Raw genomic sequence first — 17,126 nt, forward strand, 5'->3', positions numbered from 1 at the left:
ATAAAAATTGGTGGAGTGCTTCAGGGGTGAGAAAGGAATACATTATTTTCAAAAAAGTTTTTAATCTCATTCTCTCAGCATCTCAATAACAGTGATTTGTTGAAAACGGATGCCTAAACTGGTTAAAAGAGGAGAATCATGTTGTCTAACTTTGCTGGCAAGGGACGTACTGTGATTGTGACCTTTCAGCCCTGTGCACCTGGAGGCCAGCCAGACAGTAGCTGTGCTCTTAAAGGAAACATTTAATCTGGGAACTTGTTTCAATACCTCACTATAAGGGAAGCAGTAACAGAAATTTTATAAGCTTAACACCTCTCAAGACACAGGACTAAAGAATGAACAGCTGAGTCCTTCTGCCCCCAATAGTTTCTTTTTAGTTGTTAGCTCTGGCAGAGAAAAGCCAAGTCCGTTCCCAGTGGTGGCTATCTATGACAGAGGCCATGTGGGTCTTAACTTCATGTTCTGGGGAGCCATCTGGAAGCTCCAGGACTTTGGAAGACTGTAGTCAAGTAGTAAGTTATCCATTTCATTCATTAAAAGTTAGAAGAGAGGACAGTACTGAAGAAGTAAAAATGGTCTCTTAATACCTTAACAACGTGTTTGTCTGGTTCTGGATTTAAGAAATAGACATAGGGTTATTTCACCTAAATGCTAATTGGGACAGGGGAACGATATCTGTCTCTAAAATATACTTGAGAAAGTAATAGAACTTTGACATCACAAAAGAGTCAGAGCTATTTGCAGTAGCCTCCCAAGTCTTGTCTGTTTCCAGAACTCTTCTGTTTTCTCTCCTGCTGAGATGATACACTTTACAGCAGCACTGCTTCTTGCTTCCTTTCTTCTCTTCTTTCTGTTTTCTCTCTCTTTCTGTCCTCCTGTCTTCCTTCCTTCCTTCCTATTTAACTATCTTCATTTTCCCAGGCTCTCTCTTCTCTATCTCTTCTCTGAGGGACCAGAAAAATCGGGTTAATGCTGTGGTCATGTTCAAGTCTATGACAGGGAAAAACTGTCGTTAAGGCTGGCACTCGTCAGATTTGACTTTACCCTGTATTGGCTGTTTTTTTTATTGAGGTGTAATTAACATATAATGTTATGTTAGTTTCATGTGTACAATGTAATGACTAAATTGATAATTATATGTATTTTGAAATAATCACCACGAGTCTAGTTAACTTTGGTTACCATACATAGTCACAAAATTTTTTTTCTTGTGATGAGAACTTTTTAAGAATTACTCTCTCAGCAATTTTCACAGATGACCAATAGAGTATTATTAGCTATAGTTACCATGCTGTACATTACATTCCCATGACTTTTATAACTGGGAATTTGTACCTTTTGACCCCCTTCACCAATTTCACCCACTTCCCAAGCCCCACCTCTGGCAACCACCACTCTGTTTTCTGTAATCTATGAGTTTGGTTTTTGGCTTTTTTTTTTAGATTCCACATGTAAGCGAGATCATACCTTATTTGTTATTCTCTGCCTGGCTTATTTCATTTAGCATAATGCCTTCAGGGTCCATCCATGTTGTCACAAATGGCAAGATTTCACTCTTTTTATGGCTAAATAATATTCCAGTGTGTTTGTGTGTGTGTGTGTGTGTCACACATTTTCTTTATCCATTCATCTGCCAATGTACACTTAGGTTCTTTCCATGTCTTGGCTATTGTAAATAAGGTTGCAATGAACACGAGACTGTACATAACTTTGCAAATTAATGTTTTTGCTTTCTTCAGATAAATGAATTTCTGGATCATATGGTAGTTCTATTTTTAATCTTTTGAGGACCCTCCATACTGTTTTCCATAGTGGTTGCATGTATTGATTATTATAGAGGCTAGATCTCCCAAAGATCTTATAATGTAGGATACTAGGCCATAACTTGTTTATAAAATCTCATATAAGGCCAAAAATATAGAGGAGTTCTGAGTTCCATATGAGAAAAATATCACATAAGCAATAGTTTGAGATTTTCTTTAATTTAGCACCCTTTGCTCTTCAGTATTCCAGTCTAAGCCATCTATTTCCTTTCCCTTCTACTTTAATAAATAGGAAAATGAAAGCTAAATATTCCAAAGATTTCTACCTACCAAGTATCCCCAAACAGTATGTATCATTATTGTACATGCTCTAATTTTTGAGGTAAGGAGAAGAACTAGAAAGAAAGTGTCAGAGATTTTTGTTATTGATAAACTGAAAATGTGGAAGAAAACTTGCAGGCGGGACTGTAGGTAAGGGGCCTCAGGAAAACAAAAAATTAGGTGAAGAAATAGGAAAGTTGCTGAAGGAGAGAAACAAGGTAATGATGGCAAACAGTGAAAGGCTGATTAGCTCCCATGGAAAGGTCCTTGAGAAAAAGTTGCTTGTGGCATGATCCTGAAAAAGCAGTGAATGTACACATAATAGTCAACAGATTGACTTTCATAGATTGTCTTGTTATTTGAAATATCCTAACTTTTGATGAGTGGGAATTTGCTTTTTGTTTGGATAATAATGTCTTTAAGGCTGGTTAATACGAGAGAAAGTTCAATGGCAAATTATTTTTCATTAAAGTAATTATTTTATGGCACTGAATTAGTTTTCAAAATAAATAAGCCTAAATCATAATAATAATACTCAGTAACAAAAAAATTATTACAGATCTCAAGGAGCTTTGTTTATGTGAGTTATATCTATCAACATTTATCATACTAGAAATCAAAATTTTGAAAATATTTATTTACTTAAAAACATCTATAACAACTCTATTACATATTAACATTACACTTTTGTGAAAAACTATATCAAGACAAAAAATAATGGAAAACCTCATTTTTTTACATTTTTTCAAATCTCTTGAATGTCTGGCTTAATCGAAGACAGCTAGAACCTCATACCTGTTTCTGCATTCAAACTGTTGCAACATATTATTTTGGTTGAAGTATGTGAATAAAATCTAGCCACACATACACATTCATCTGGACAAGAGAGTATTTTAAAAGGCTTTTCATATAATTGTTTATAATCTTCTTTGATATAATACCCAAACTCAACATGTTCCAGAACAATCGGTATGTTTTTTTCATTGATAACTTTTATTCATGCATGTGCAAACATTTTTATTTCTACATCTTTGTGAACGCTCATCATTGCTGCATTTATTGTAAGTCTGAACAGTGTTTATGATTTCACTCAGATATGATGGAGTGAGGGAAGGTCATCTGAGGAGATTATTTGGCAGATGAAACTTTCCACAGGTTTAGAAAATAATTTCTTCCAGTTAATATTTCACTTATAGAACCATTTTCATCTAATAATCATTTCTTCCAGTACCACAATTTTCTTTGCAGTGCAGACTTGCAGGCTGTACAGTTTTATCATAATTGCCAACAGGTACATTGCAATTATAGTAATTTGACTGTGGGGTTTGGATGGATTGCTCAAACCAAAGAAACATGCAAGAGCTGAGCTTTCAAGGCATACTGTTGCCGACAAAGCATTTAGGCCATCTTGACTGTTGACAACATTCATGTCATCTACCACTGGCCCAATCTGAATTTAAAAATCAACATGAGGAAAGTATTAAGAAAAATCATGGCAAGTGTACAAACTTCAACTTGGTAAATGATTCCATGTTTCTTGTTCAACTGTGAGGACGTTTGAAATGAAAAGAAAGCAAGTGTCATAGAATATCTGAAAAGTTTTCCAAGGCCTTCCAGAAAAACAGTAGAGGAGAAGAACGCACAAGAACTCTAACAGAGATATAGCATAGGCTCTGGTACCTGTAGTGAAGGGAGCCTCAGGCATGCCTGTCAAGCCCCGTTTCTGAGAATAGAACCACTATGAGCATTGAAGGGGTTGTGACTTCAGAACACGAGTGGCAACTGGCCTCCACAGGGGTTTTGTTTGAGAGCTTGGAGAATGGTTGGCTAAAGCAATGAACTCTTATAACACATGTCTTGTCCCTTCCTATTGTTGCAAAAAAAAAAAAAGTCTAACATAAAATTAACATTTCAACCATTTGTAAATGTATAATTTAGTGGCATTAAGTGTAATCACAGAGTTGAACACCATCACCACTATCTATTTGTATAACATTTTCATTATGTTAAAACAGAACTCTATACCCATTAAATAATAACTCCTTATTGCTCCCTTCCCCCAGCTCCAAATAACCTCCATTCCATTTCCTGTCTCTGAGTTTGGCTATTCTAGGTACCTCATATAAATGGGGTCATACAATATTAGTCCTTTCATGTCTGACTTATTTTACTTAGTATAGATCTTCAAGGTTCACCCATATTATAGCATGTATCAGAATTTCATTCCTTTCTGAAGCTGCATTATATTTGATTATATATATATATGCTACATTTTGTGTATTGATTTATACATCTATGGACATTTAAGGTTGTTTCCACCTTTTGGCTATAGTGAATAACTGCTATGAATGTTGGTGTACAAGCATATTTTTGAGTCCCTGTTTTGGCTATATACTTTAGAGTAAAATTAATGGATCATATGGTAATTCTATGTTTAATTTTTTTGAGGAACCACCAAACTGTTTTCCACATGAGCTGCACCATTTACATTCCTACCAACAGTTCTCAAGGGTTCCAACATCTCCAAACCTTCACCAACATATGTTATTTTCCATTTCTTTGATAATAGTCATCCTAATGGGTGTCAAGTGGGTAATTTTGACTTTCATTACCCTAATGTCGACTAATAATGTTGAGTATCTTTTCATGTGCTTATTGGCTATTTGTATATCTTATTTGGAGAAATGTCTACTCAAGTCTTTTACCCTTTTTTGAACTGAGTTGTTTGTCCTGGGAAATATTTTGAAAGCTTTGACCTTGGATGTTTAGTTATTTTATTTGCTAATGTTAGTGATTACTATTACTAATTATATTCACTTGTTACCCTATGAACAAATTTCACTTTAAACTTAACTGAATTTTGAATATTGACTCCTTCCATTCAAGAACCATGAACGTTTACTAATTCTTAGACAATGTTGAGATTCCTAAATACTGTAAGTAGAGGAATTACTTTCATTGCATTTAAAAAATTGATTTGATACTGCTGACATATATGACTTATTTTGCTATGCCTTATAAAAATTTAATTGTATTATACAAGTTGTTTACCTAAAAAAATTAATCCTAAGTTTTTTCAATAGTAATTTCAGTTTTATTCCTCAATTTTAGAGTTCTTTTGTGTTTCTGAGCTGTGAATACGATGTTCAAATAGATATTAATGGATTTATTCAGAAACTCCCAGTCTAAGGAAATTCTAGTCTAAAATTCAGGGGATGTGGAAGAACCCCATGATTATTGTGATCTTTTTACTTGAAAACAGGATCAAGTTTATAGGCTTAGATGGTTATCTGTAAATTTGTTCTGTGTACATTTGCATACACCTCCTCTAAAGGTACAGGACAGCACCTCCGTCTCTCTTTCAGGCTATTGAAAAACTTTTTGACTGACCTCCTGGATTCCACTCTTCATCTAGAAGCCATTGTCTACAGAGTAACCATATAAATCATTAAATCAGATGATGTTACTTCTCCGATTAAACAAAAACAAAACAGCAACAAAACATTCCAATGGCTTCTCGTAACACAATAAAACCCAGATCCTTAAACTAGGCCTTCGGGGCCTCCATACAGCTGGTCTCATCTCCTTTCCCTGCTTTTCAATCACTGGATTGCATCTACACTGACCTTATTCATGCCCTGGGCGTTTGTACTGGTTCCTTCCATCAGGAAGGTTCTTCTCTCCCGCTAAGCCTTTCCTAGCTTACTTCCTTACTTCATTCAGATCTCTGTTCAAATGCCATCTTCTCAAAGAGGCCTTCCCTGACCTCTGTATCCCACTTTCTAATATATTTCTCTGTTTTATTTTCCTTCATAGCACATTAACACTAGCTTGTGTTGTGTTAAGTTATGTATTTATTCATTGATTGCTATTCTCCTCCATTAGAATTTTCACATCCTTAGGGTGGAGACCTCTCTTTGTCTTATTTTAACTCCAGTGCCTAGAGTCCAGTACTTAATACATAGCAGTCACTCAACAAATATTTAGTGAATGAACAAATGAATGAATAAATTGGAATTGAAAAAATTTAAAGGATTCCCCTCCTTCCCCCAGGTATTATAATTAAAACTCTGCATATTCATTTCCCAGGGCTGCCATACAAAATTTCACAAACTGAGTGGCTAGTGGTAAATTTTATGTTATGCTATGTAAACTGGGTGGCCAAAATCAAGGTGTCTGCAGGATGAGTTCCTTCTGAGTACTCTGAGAGAGAATCTGTTTTATGTCTCTTTCCTAGTTTTTGGTGATACCTGGCCATCCTTGATGGTCCTTGGCTTGTTGATGCATCAATCCAGTCTCTGCCTCCATCTTCACACAGTGTCCTCCCTGTGTCTATTCTTTCACTTGGCTGTCTTCTTATAAGGACACCAGCCATAATGGATTAGGGGCCCATCCTAATTCAGTATGATCTCATTTTAATTTAATTAATTGTGTCTGCGATGACCAAGTAAGGTCACATTCTGAGATCCTGGGTGTTAGGATCTCAACATACCTTTTTCTTGGGAGTGGGGAACAGACACCATTCAACCCATTGTACTCTGTACCCAACTGCTTTTAGATCTTAAAATCTCATTACTTGACCTATTTTCAAGAAGATATTAGACCTTAAGACAAGACACTGGGACCAAAAGTGTAGGAAATGTAAATAATACAGGTGCTTTCTTTAAATCTGTTACTATTTCATGTAAAAGTGATAGCAAGTTCAGAGATACTTATTTGTTGGAAAAAGTGTTTGGTAATCAATTTTCAGGCCCACTGTAAAAGATTTTGCTGTTCATTCATTTGTAATATTCATGTGTTCAACACTTTACATTATTATTATTTGGGGAGTGAAGAAAAGGCTTCTTATTCAGAGATGGCACAAGAGAACGGTTATTTTGAAAAACAGAAAGTAAACCTCAGACAGGCACACACTTAAATATTTATAACTAGAGACCAAAATTTGTATTTCACATTTGCCAGTCCTCCCACATCCCTTAATTGAACAGATGGGTTTTCTACTGTGCTCTAAAAAAACAGCTAACTTGATTAGTTTTTGTTTTTTTTTTAACCTCAAGTGTTGGAAATGAATTTGGAAGAACTGACCCTCTGTGAAACATCTCCTGCTCCAATTCAGATATACAAAAATGAGTAACATGGTTTTATTAGTTTCTTGGGCTGCTGTAATGAATTACCATAAACTGTGTGACTTAACATGGCAGAAACATATTCTCTCACAGTTCTGGAGGTTAGAAGTAAAAAATCAAGGTGTTGCCTATGCCATGCTCCTTTTGAAGGCTCTAGAAGAGAATTTGTTTCATGCCTCTCTCCTAGCTTCTGGTGGTCACTGGCTGTCCTTGGCATTCTGTGGCTTGCAGACACATCATTCCAGTCTTGGTCTCTGTCTTCACATGGCTTTCTTCCTTGTGTGTATACATGCCTCCAAACCTCCCTCTTCATACAAGGACACCAGTTGTTGGTTAGAGAGCCCACCCTAACCCCATATGACCTTACCTTAACTTGGTTACATCTGCAAAGACCCTATTTCTAAATAAGGTTATAGGTACCACGAGTTAGGACTTCAACATATATTTTGGGAGACATAATTCAAGCCACTACAACTATTTTAATTTTTTTTAATTTGAAAGGTAATGCATGCACATACTTTTTAGAATTCAGTAGTTCTACTATATTACAAAAAACCTAGCAGCTTCTTGTTCCATCTCAATGATCTAACAATTCCTTTTTGCTGAGACACGAATCTTCACTATTTTTAGTTGAACCTTATAATATTTAGCTTCATATAATTAATTCACATCTCAATTTTAGATATTACCAATTAGTATTCTACTGTAGAGGATGAAAATCTAGCCTTCTAATATCACTCAAACACACTTTTCATCCTCTTCCACCTCTCAATACAGTTATAACACCATATTTTTTAAAAATCAATATTCAGTGCATATATTATTATGCATATGTAACTATTATTTATAGAAGAGCCATATAATGTACGATGATTAAATTCATTTTCTTTTATAAATTTTTTTCTTGGTGTTAGTAATTTTTTTTTTTTGCTTAATATTCCCCATTGTAATAATAAATTTATTCCCAAACTCTGACAGAGTTTCTTTCAGTGTATTCAGCCTCTGCAGGTCACCTTTCATCAGAGCCTCTATACTCCTGCTCCCACATGGCCTGGTTCCCCGTAGATCTTCTGTGTGGCTGGACCTGGGGCTTCCCTTTCCCTCTCTTCTGTGTTGAAGCTCAAGTTGGTTGGTTCCCAATATTTCCCTTTCTTGGTTTTCTCTCTCCTCTTACTGGAGCACATCTTCTAGTGATCACTTTCTGAGAAAAGGTACAATGGGAGTTAACTACTTGAGTTCTTCAATGTCTGAAAAATATCTTTATCTACTCTCACACTAAACTGATAGTAAGGCCAAGTTTACAGATTTCTATGTAGGAAATCAAATTCACAGTTTTGAAGGCTTTATATATTATCTCCTAGTTTCTAATTTGTTATTGAGATGGCGTTTGCCTTCTGATCCATGGTCCTTTGTATGTGAACTATTTTTATTTTCATTCCCTCGAGGACTTTAAATTCTTATTTTTGTCTCCATTATACTGAAATTTCACAATATGCCTTAGTATAGGTCTTCTTTCTATCCATTATTCTAGATACAGATTAGGCTATCTCCACTGGAAAATGCATGCCCTTCAGTTCTGCTGAATTTTCTTGATCCATTTTTTTCCTATAATTTTCTCAGTTTTTCTTTCTGAAACCACTCTTATTTGGATGTTAAACCTCCTGGACTAGGACTCTAATTTTAGTATCTTTTCTCACATTATCTATATCTTTTTCATTTTACTGTTAGGAAGATATTTTCAACTTTATGTTCTAACCTACCCATCAAATATTTAATTTTTGCTGTCATAGTTTTCAACTTGGAAAAATTGTATTTCATTTCTTCTTTTTATGTCATCATCCTCTTATATATGGCAGCTTCTTATCTCTCTAGGGATATTACTGGTTTTGGAAGGGGAGTCTCTGTATTATTTCTGTTTTCCCTTGTTTGTGTGTGTGTGTGTGTGTGTGTGTGTGTTTGTTTCTATGATCTCTTATCCTGTGGGATTTACTCAAATTCTGGTAATGCTTAATTGTTCTTTCACATTTAAGAATGAGATACTGATATACTATTTGTAAGTTCCATGTACATGGGTGGGACTTACTTTAGAATTATGTGTGTACCCATTTTTTTTATTGGAAAAAGCTGTACTGATAGCATGTGAACAATTTTTGCCTTGGGCAGGTCAACTTTTCTAAAAGAGGTATCTTCCAACATTGTGCCTTAAGGATATAAACTTGGCTGTCAACAAGTGGACAGGTTCTCATTTATCCACCACTTTTCATATGGTGCTCTCACTCCACCCTCAGCTCTGCTGGTGAACTCAAGCCCAACTGTCTCATTCAGTCCATCCAATCTGCTGAGGAAAAGGAGAGTGAGTTACCTGTCTGTAGGGAGAAGATCTAGGGTTCTAAACGCTTGTTTTAAAGAACTTTAATAGATCCTTTCCTTTTTCCTCCCACTTTTCTTTTTTTTTTTCTTTTTTTTTTTTTTAGGAGAGCGAGGTACAGGCTTTTATTTAGAGATACAGTGAAAGGACAGAACTCCCGGCTCACGCCAGAAGGGGACAAGAGAGTCCCATTTTTTCCTCCCACTTTCATCCTTACCTCCCAAAATAGCTGAGCCCTCTAATTTCTGAGATTGTTCCATTTTTTCTTTTTCTGCAGGAACTGGCTGATTGTAGTACTCCCCATTTATAAGCTTAGATTTTAGCTTTCTGTTTTGCTAAAATATGTGCAACTTGTCCATCCACCTTCAGTTTCTAAGAAATGAAGCTGTTAATTTTTTTTCTTCTCTTTTTCTCTTTGTCCTTCTGGATCTATACCTTATTTTCTTCTTTCAGTTTTATTTAGCAAGGCTTAGGGAAGAAACAATGATGAATGCATTATGTAATCTATATAATTTAGCCTCTGAGTAGTTATTGATTAGTGTACACCATGGAAAGTACTTGTCACTTAGTGTTGAGTTACTAAATAGTCTAGAGCAACCAATCCTCAGGTGAAATTTTCCTTCAGTTGATATTTATTTCATTAAACACTATCATTGTACTATAAAGATTTTATTTTTACTCATAGATTATATATTTAACAAGTAAATTTTTTGTTGTAAAATAATATATGTATCTTAGAAAATTTGACAAATAATATTTTAAAAGAAAAGGACAAATCACTCCCTACCACTTCTAATATTGGGGGGATATAGCCTGGGGACATTTGGGGAATATACTGAAATTACTTTATGGGCTTTATCAAGTAAATCAATTGAATTAACAACTGAAAATCTTCCACAAAGGAAAATCCAGGTACAAATAGTTTTACTATGAATCTTATCAGAAATTTATGAAATAAATAATATCATTTGTATGCAAACTCTTGTAGAAAATCAAAGAGTAAGGCTCATTTCTTAACTCATTTTGTGAGACCAATATTAACTCAATAAAACCCAAGAAAGTACCAAAAAAAAAGGAAGAAGGAAACTATAAGCCAGAGAGAGCATAGAATATCTCACTCTCTATATTTTCATCTGCCTGGGGCTATCTGAAGGACTGGTCTCTGTTTAGTCTAACTTGGATCTCAAGTAGGAAGAAGCAGCTAGTGCTCCTCAGGAAAATTGAGGGGACACTTGGCCAACAGATACCTAGGGTAAGAGATTATAGGTAGAGGCCCCAATGAGAGGCACTTTGGGGTTCTAAGATGTTTAAGAACAGTCATGGACACATAGAAGTAAAAATATCCACACGCAGGCCCAGGCAAGATACATGCTCAGAAAAGACCTAAGAAGACCATAAGATTTCTCCTTGGGTTGACCCCAAAGCTTAGAATCAAGGCTCAGCTAATTAGTGAAGAACCTCCCTGGCACAGAGCCAGACGACAAAGACTGGGAAAGGTAGCTGTTTTTTTCAAATGACCAATGTTTAACCAAAACAATCAAACAGACAAAGCACAAGGCATGCAAAGGAACAGGAAAGCATGACCCACTCAAAGGAAGAAAATAAAGTGGCAGAAATCAGCCTTGAAGAAACACAACTATCACACTTAATAGACAAAGACTTTAAAATAAATGTCTTAAATATGCTTAAAGAGCTAAGGTACAACACAGATAAAGAACTAAAGGAAATCAGGAAAACAATATATGAACAAGATGGAAATATCAACAAAGAGGTAGGAATTCTAAAATGGAACCAAATAGAAAATATAAAGCCAAAAATACAGTAACTAAATTGAAAAAAATCACTAGAGGTGTTCATCATCAGACTTGAACAAGCAGAAGAGTCATCTAACTTGAATATAGGATATTTGAAATTATCATGTCTGAGGAACAGAAAGAAAAAATAATGAAGAAAAGTGAACAGAGTCTAAAGGACATATGGGACTTACCAAGTAGACCAAAGCATTCATTTTAGGAATGTGAGAAGGAGAAGAGAGAGAGAAAGAAGCAAAGAGGTTACTTGAAAAAAATAATGACAAGAAAATAATAAAATCCCAAGTTGAATAAATCATGAATCTACAAATCCAAGATGAATGAACTCCAGTAGGATAAACCCAAAGAGACCTACAGTAAGACACATTATAGTCAAACTGTTGAAAGACAAGGACAAAGAAAATTTTGAAAGCAGCAAGAGAAAAGTGGCTCCTCATATACAAGAAATCTTCAATAAGGATATTCACCAATTTCTCAGAAGTAACCTTGAAAGCCAGAAGTCAGTGGGATATTATATTTAAAGGTACTGAAAGAAAAAAAACCCACCAAGAATTCTATATTTGGCAAAACTGTCCTCCAAAAATGAGGAAGGAATTAAAACATTCCTAGATAAATGAAAGCTGAGGGAGTTCATTCCACTAGACTTGCCCTAAAAGACATACTAAAAGCAGTCATTCAAGTTGAAATGAATGTGAATAACTTGAAGCCATATGAAGATATAAAGCTCTCCAGTAAAAGTGAATGGATAAATGCCTAAAAACATATGATCTTCCAAGACTGAATCAGGAAGAAATTGAAAATTTGAACAGACTGATACTAATAATGTGATTGAATCAGTAATAAAAAAATCCCAACAAACACAAGTCCAGTACCAGACAACTTCACAGGTAAATTCTACCAAACATTTAAAGAAGAGTTAATACCTATACTTATCAAACCATCCCCCCAAATTGAAAAAGGAACACTTCCAAGCTCATTCTACAAGGTCAGCATTACCATGATAGCAAAAGCAGACAAAGACATCACACACACACACAAAAATCACAGGCCAATATCCCTGATGAACATTGGTGCACAAATCCTCAAAAAATATTAGCAAGCTGAATTCAACAATACATTAATAGCATCATACAGCATGATCAGAGTTTATCCCAAGAATGCAAGGATGGTTCAATATCCACAAATCAATCAACATGATATACCACATATATATTGAAAAGAAGGATAACTCATGTGATCATCTTAATAGATGCAGAAAAAGCATTAGAGAAAATTCAATGTCCATTTATGATAAAAACTTAACAAAATAGATAGAGGGAACATACCTCAACATAATAAAGGCCATATATGACAAACCCACAGATAACACCATACTTAATCTTGTAAAGATGGAAGCTCTTCCTCTAAGGTTAGGAACAAGGCAAGAATGTCCACTCTTGCCACTTTTATTCAATATAGTATTGGAAGTCCTAACCACCACAATCAGACACAGAAAAAGAAATAGCAGATATCCAAACTGATGAAGAAGAAATAAAACTGTCACTATTTGCAGATGATATGATACTATATACAGAAATCCTAAAGAATCCACCCCAAAACTATTAGAACTAGTAAATGAATTCAGTAAAGTTACAGAATACCAAATTAACATACAGAATTCTCTTGCATTTCTGTATACTAATAATGATTTAGTATTACTTTTAACCAAGAAATCATTTTACAGAAAATAAAGGCAGTAATGTGTTCATGTTCATAGAATTCACTGGTCATATTATGTTATCTATTACCTTGAAATATCTAGCCTGAAAAGATGATTGAAAAGATGAATGAAAATCAAAGCCAACAAACAAAAACACTTTTGGTAAAAGGGGGTGCAGTCTCCTTTTTTCCTTTGTCTTCTCAACATTAACCTTTTTTATTTTTCCCAGTGCATACTCTCACTTCTTCTTTCTCAGTCTCGGTGTTTTCCTTCCACCCCCTCACTCCCGCCTTCTCGGCTTCCCTCTTTGCCCCTTTGTCAGGGACAGCCCCGGGGCCTCACCTGCCTGGGGAGCGCCAGAGGCCGGCCCCGCCAGGGAACTGGCAGTGACGTAGTGGGGAAGACTATGCCCGCTGACGTCACTGCCGCAGCGGTACCGAGAGAAGCCTAAGAAAGGGAATTCTATGAGGGAAACACAGCGGTGACCCCGCATCAAGGCCTAGCTCTGCGAGGGCGCCGCCGTGTTTTGGGTTTCCGGGGTTGGAAGGCCTGAATCACGCAGCTGGCGCACGTCGAGCCCATCCCACACCCTCAGCGCGTTCCAGCGCAAGTTTAGCGATTAGGGGAATGCCCCCAAACGGTGGGGCCTCCTGCGCACGCGCGTTGCGTGGGGGAGGCTAGGGGAGAGCTGGGTTGGAGGGGTGCGAGATGAGGTTCGTTGGGGAGAAGGAAGGTGTGTGGAGGGAGGGGTTGGCGACAGAGCTCCACGGCGCGGAACACGGGCAAGGCGGCTCACGCCCTCGGCCGCTAGCGCATCTCCCAGGGCGCTGCGGAGGCGCGAGGCGCCGGGCCTGTGGCGCGGCGTCGTGACGTCACGGTGGCGGCGGCCGTGGTTGGCGCAGGGTCCGCGGCTGCAAAGTGTGAATTACGCCCGGCTCGCGCCGGCGGCGGAGTGAAGTCAGGCTCCGGGGGAGGGGAGGGGCAGGACGGCGGCGGCGGCCAGAGCTGCTGGCTGCTCCCGGTCCCCGTGCGCCCTGGGTCTCGCCGCAGGCTCCAGCCGTCTTTTCTTGCACCGCTTTGCTCTGTCTTTGCTCTGCTCCTGTTCGGCTGTCTCCGGACCTGCTCCTCCCGGCGCAGGAGCCTGGGGCGGCCGGCTTCCTCCTCCGACTTTGCTTGTGCTGCGGACGCTTGCACCCCGGAGCTGGGCGCGCGTCGGTCCTGTAACTGTCGCCGCAGCCGCCGCAGCGCCTTCCCGCCAGCGGCCCCGGCGGAGTGCTGGGGTGGGGAGGCGTGAGCGCGGCTTCCCGGCCCGGGCTCGGAGCCCTCCCGCCCTGCCCCCGCCTCGGCCCGGCGCCCCCGAGCCGCGGCCCCTTCCCAGAGCAGGGGCCGGCGGCCGCGGCAAGGCGGGTGCCGCGCGGGGGCAGGGCGGGCGTATGCAATGGAAGTATGTTACCAGCTGCCGGTGCTGCCCCTGGACAGGCCGGTTCCCCAGCACGTCCTCAGCCGCCGAGGAGCCATCAGCTTCAGCTCCAGCTCGGCGCTCTTTGGCTGCCCCAACCCCCGGCAGCTCTCACAGGTAATCAGCTCCGTCGCCTGGGGGTTCTCTCTTTTGTCTCTCTTCCCAGCCGGCTTCACCTCCGCGACACCCCCAGTCTTCGCCGTTCACCCTAGACCCAGCATTGCCCATTGTTTGGGGATTTCTAGGCTGACCTCTGGATTCGAGTCTTTTCTTCGATCCTCGGGGCTGTTCACCCTCAGTCCCCCGGCTTTTGCAGACCCCTACCCCCGGTGAGCAGTGTGAGCCCTTCAGACCCTCCCCCTCCGCGCTCAGCGGTTTAAGCCCCAGGTGACTTTGTCCTCCTTTCTGGACGTCTCGGTCTGAAGTTGGTGGGCCTCTTTCTTAGCTGTGGCCCCCGGCACACCTGTCCCCATCTCCTCCACCCCACGCACACCTGTGCAGAGTTCACGCCTCGCTTCCCGCAGCTCCCGCGCATCTCGCGGTGCTGGGATGGTCCTGCGGTTCTGCGAACAATAGGCCGATAATTCCCTGTCCCTGTTCCCAGACTCCTACGATTCTGTGGATGGAATTTAAGTGATTTCAGAGAAACAAGTATCCAGAGTACTTCCCTGAATCTTAGGTTTCCACAAAGTTGATAGCCAGGAGCCAGTTTGGTTTTAATTTGATGGGATTTTAGGAGAGAAACTATTGATGAGCGCTCACAGGAAAGACTTTGTTTCGAATGGTCTAGTAGTAGTTGCTCCTGAGAACTTTTATTTTTTCTGTGATGATGCTGTTGGCCCAATTCCTTAGTTCTGGCTGATTTTTATTGTCAGATTTGAAATAGGGAGAAAAAGAATTTTGTTTACATTTGAACTGAGTGCTCTCCATTTCTGCTGCCAGCATATTACATGTGCATGATAACTTTTTAATTCAAGTGCCTTTTTTTTCCCTGTTGGTTAATATTAGTATCCTTTATGGGAGTATATTTCTGTCTTCAATTAAATTGTAAATATCTTGAGCCGGGTCTGGGTTTTTTTTTTTTTTTAAAGCAGGTAGTGTGGATAGCAGCACATGGTAGAGATTTTGTTAATAGGTGTGTCCAGTAAATGTTTTGTGATTTGCTCTTATCCCTAAATTATTTGTAGAGAGCAAGAGCCTATATTTGGGTTTCTTTCTGAATTGTTTTTATTTAAAATCAGACTTCTTTCACTGGAGAGGGTGCTATGGTAGTGAGATCAGAACCAACATGTAAAAATTACTACAGTATTTTAAATAATACTATATTGTTATTTTGAAAGTTAGGTGCATGATCTGCGTTTATAGTACTGCTTAAACCATTTTTTAGATTCCAGAATTAAAAGTTGAAGAGATAATGCACTGCTGAAAAAGGTTTTTAATGGCAGTAACTTTTTTCACTTCTAAATATTTTACTTTCTCAGACCCACAAGCACATGACTCATACCCATTTCCACTTCAGTCTAAATAATAAAAGCAATCACTAATCATTTATAAAATTATAACAAGTAAAGTTACTTGTGCTCCCTGAGGAGAAAAAGAATGAGAAAGGAGATAGCAAGGGAATTAAAACAAGTAAGACTGATGCCAGGGGATGCCAGGGGTTTTACCTGATGCCTTAATTAATCCAGAGAGACCAGTTTTAAGCCCAACTCCTTGAATCATTTCCTAGACTAAGACTTAAAAGGGTAATGGAATTTTAAAAATGCGATTGTGGCAGATAAAGCAAATATTGCAGAGTCACATCACATTTTACTGACTCTTAAAACTTAAAAAAAAAATTTATACCACAAAGTGAAGTGTATAGGAACTTCTGAAAATTTGGACAGAAGTTTTCCTGACTTAATGCTTCTTTCTAATCGGTGTTGCTTAACACTGAAATGATGGCAAGCTTACCCCAATGCTGAAATGTGTTTATTTATCATTATGAACACTTTTGGATATCATTTAATACTAAAACATATATTGATAGTGATTTCTTTAGGACTAGATGGGAAAATGCAGTGGAAAATAAGACGTAGAAAATTTTGGAATCTTATTCAGAGCCCTGTATAATAAATATCTAGCTAAATCAAAAGCTTTCTTTACCTTTGAGTTTTCAGTTCCAAGTCTAAAGCTTCAGAAATTATAAAAAGTTCAGGTGGTTTTGTAATTTCATTTAAAAGAACTTAACAATTTTACTTTTTTTAGGCACTAAGAAGAGCAGTTATTTTTATTAGTTTTTCTACTTTAAAATATGTTCAACACTAGAATTTTTTCAGTTCTTTATTTTTACCATAATATTGGAGCCCAGCTCAGAGTAGGCAGTCAATAAATATTAGTAGAATTAATGAATAAGTAATGAAATCTTAAGTATGAAAACAATGTAAGGACTTTCAAGGTATAGCAATAACTCATCCAAAACTTGGTTTGGAACTTGTAGCTGCAGACTTTAACAGATTCAGGAAATAAACAAGTAGAAAAACTAATAAAAATAACTGAGCTACCAAAATAGATTTGGAGATACTCTCAAAGCCTGTACG

General features: G+C 38.2%; 1 protein-coding gene across 2 annotated transcripts in view; it reads left to right on the plus strand.

The window, feature by feature from the left end:
- Positions 1 to 14,523: 14,523 nt before the first annotated feature.
- Positions 14,524 to 17,126, plus strand: part of PDE7A (phosphodiesterase 7A) — a 131,360-nt gene continuing 128,757 nt past the window's right edge. For both annotated transcript variants that reach the window (XM_036907494.2, XM_036907498.2), the window contains exon 1: positions 14,524 to 14,664. In XM_036907494.2, the coding sequence (XP_036763389.1) occupies positions 14,527 to 14,664 (138 nt within the window). In that variant the 5' untranslated portion in view covers positions 14,524 to 14,526. The remainder of the gene's footprint in view (positions 14,665 to 17,126) is intronic.

This window comes from Manis pentadactyla, chromosome 3, assembly GCF_030020395.1.
Source record: "Manis pentadactyla isolate mManPen7 chromosome 3, mManPen7.hap1, whole genome shotgun sequence".
NCBI lineage: Eukaryota > Metazoa > Chordata > Mammalia > Pholidota > Manidae > Manis > Manis pentadactyla.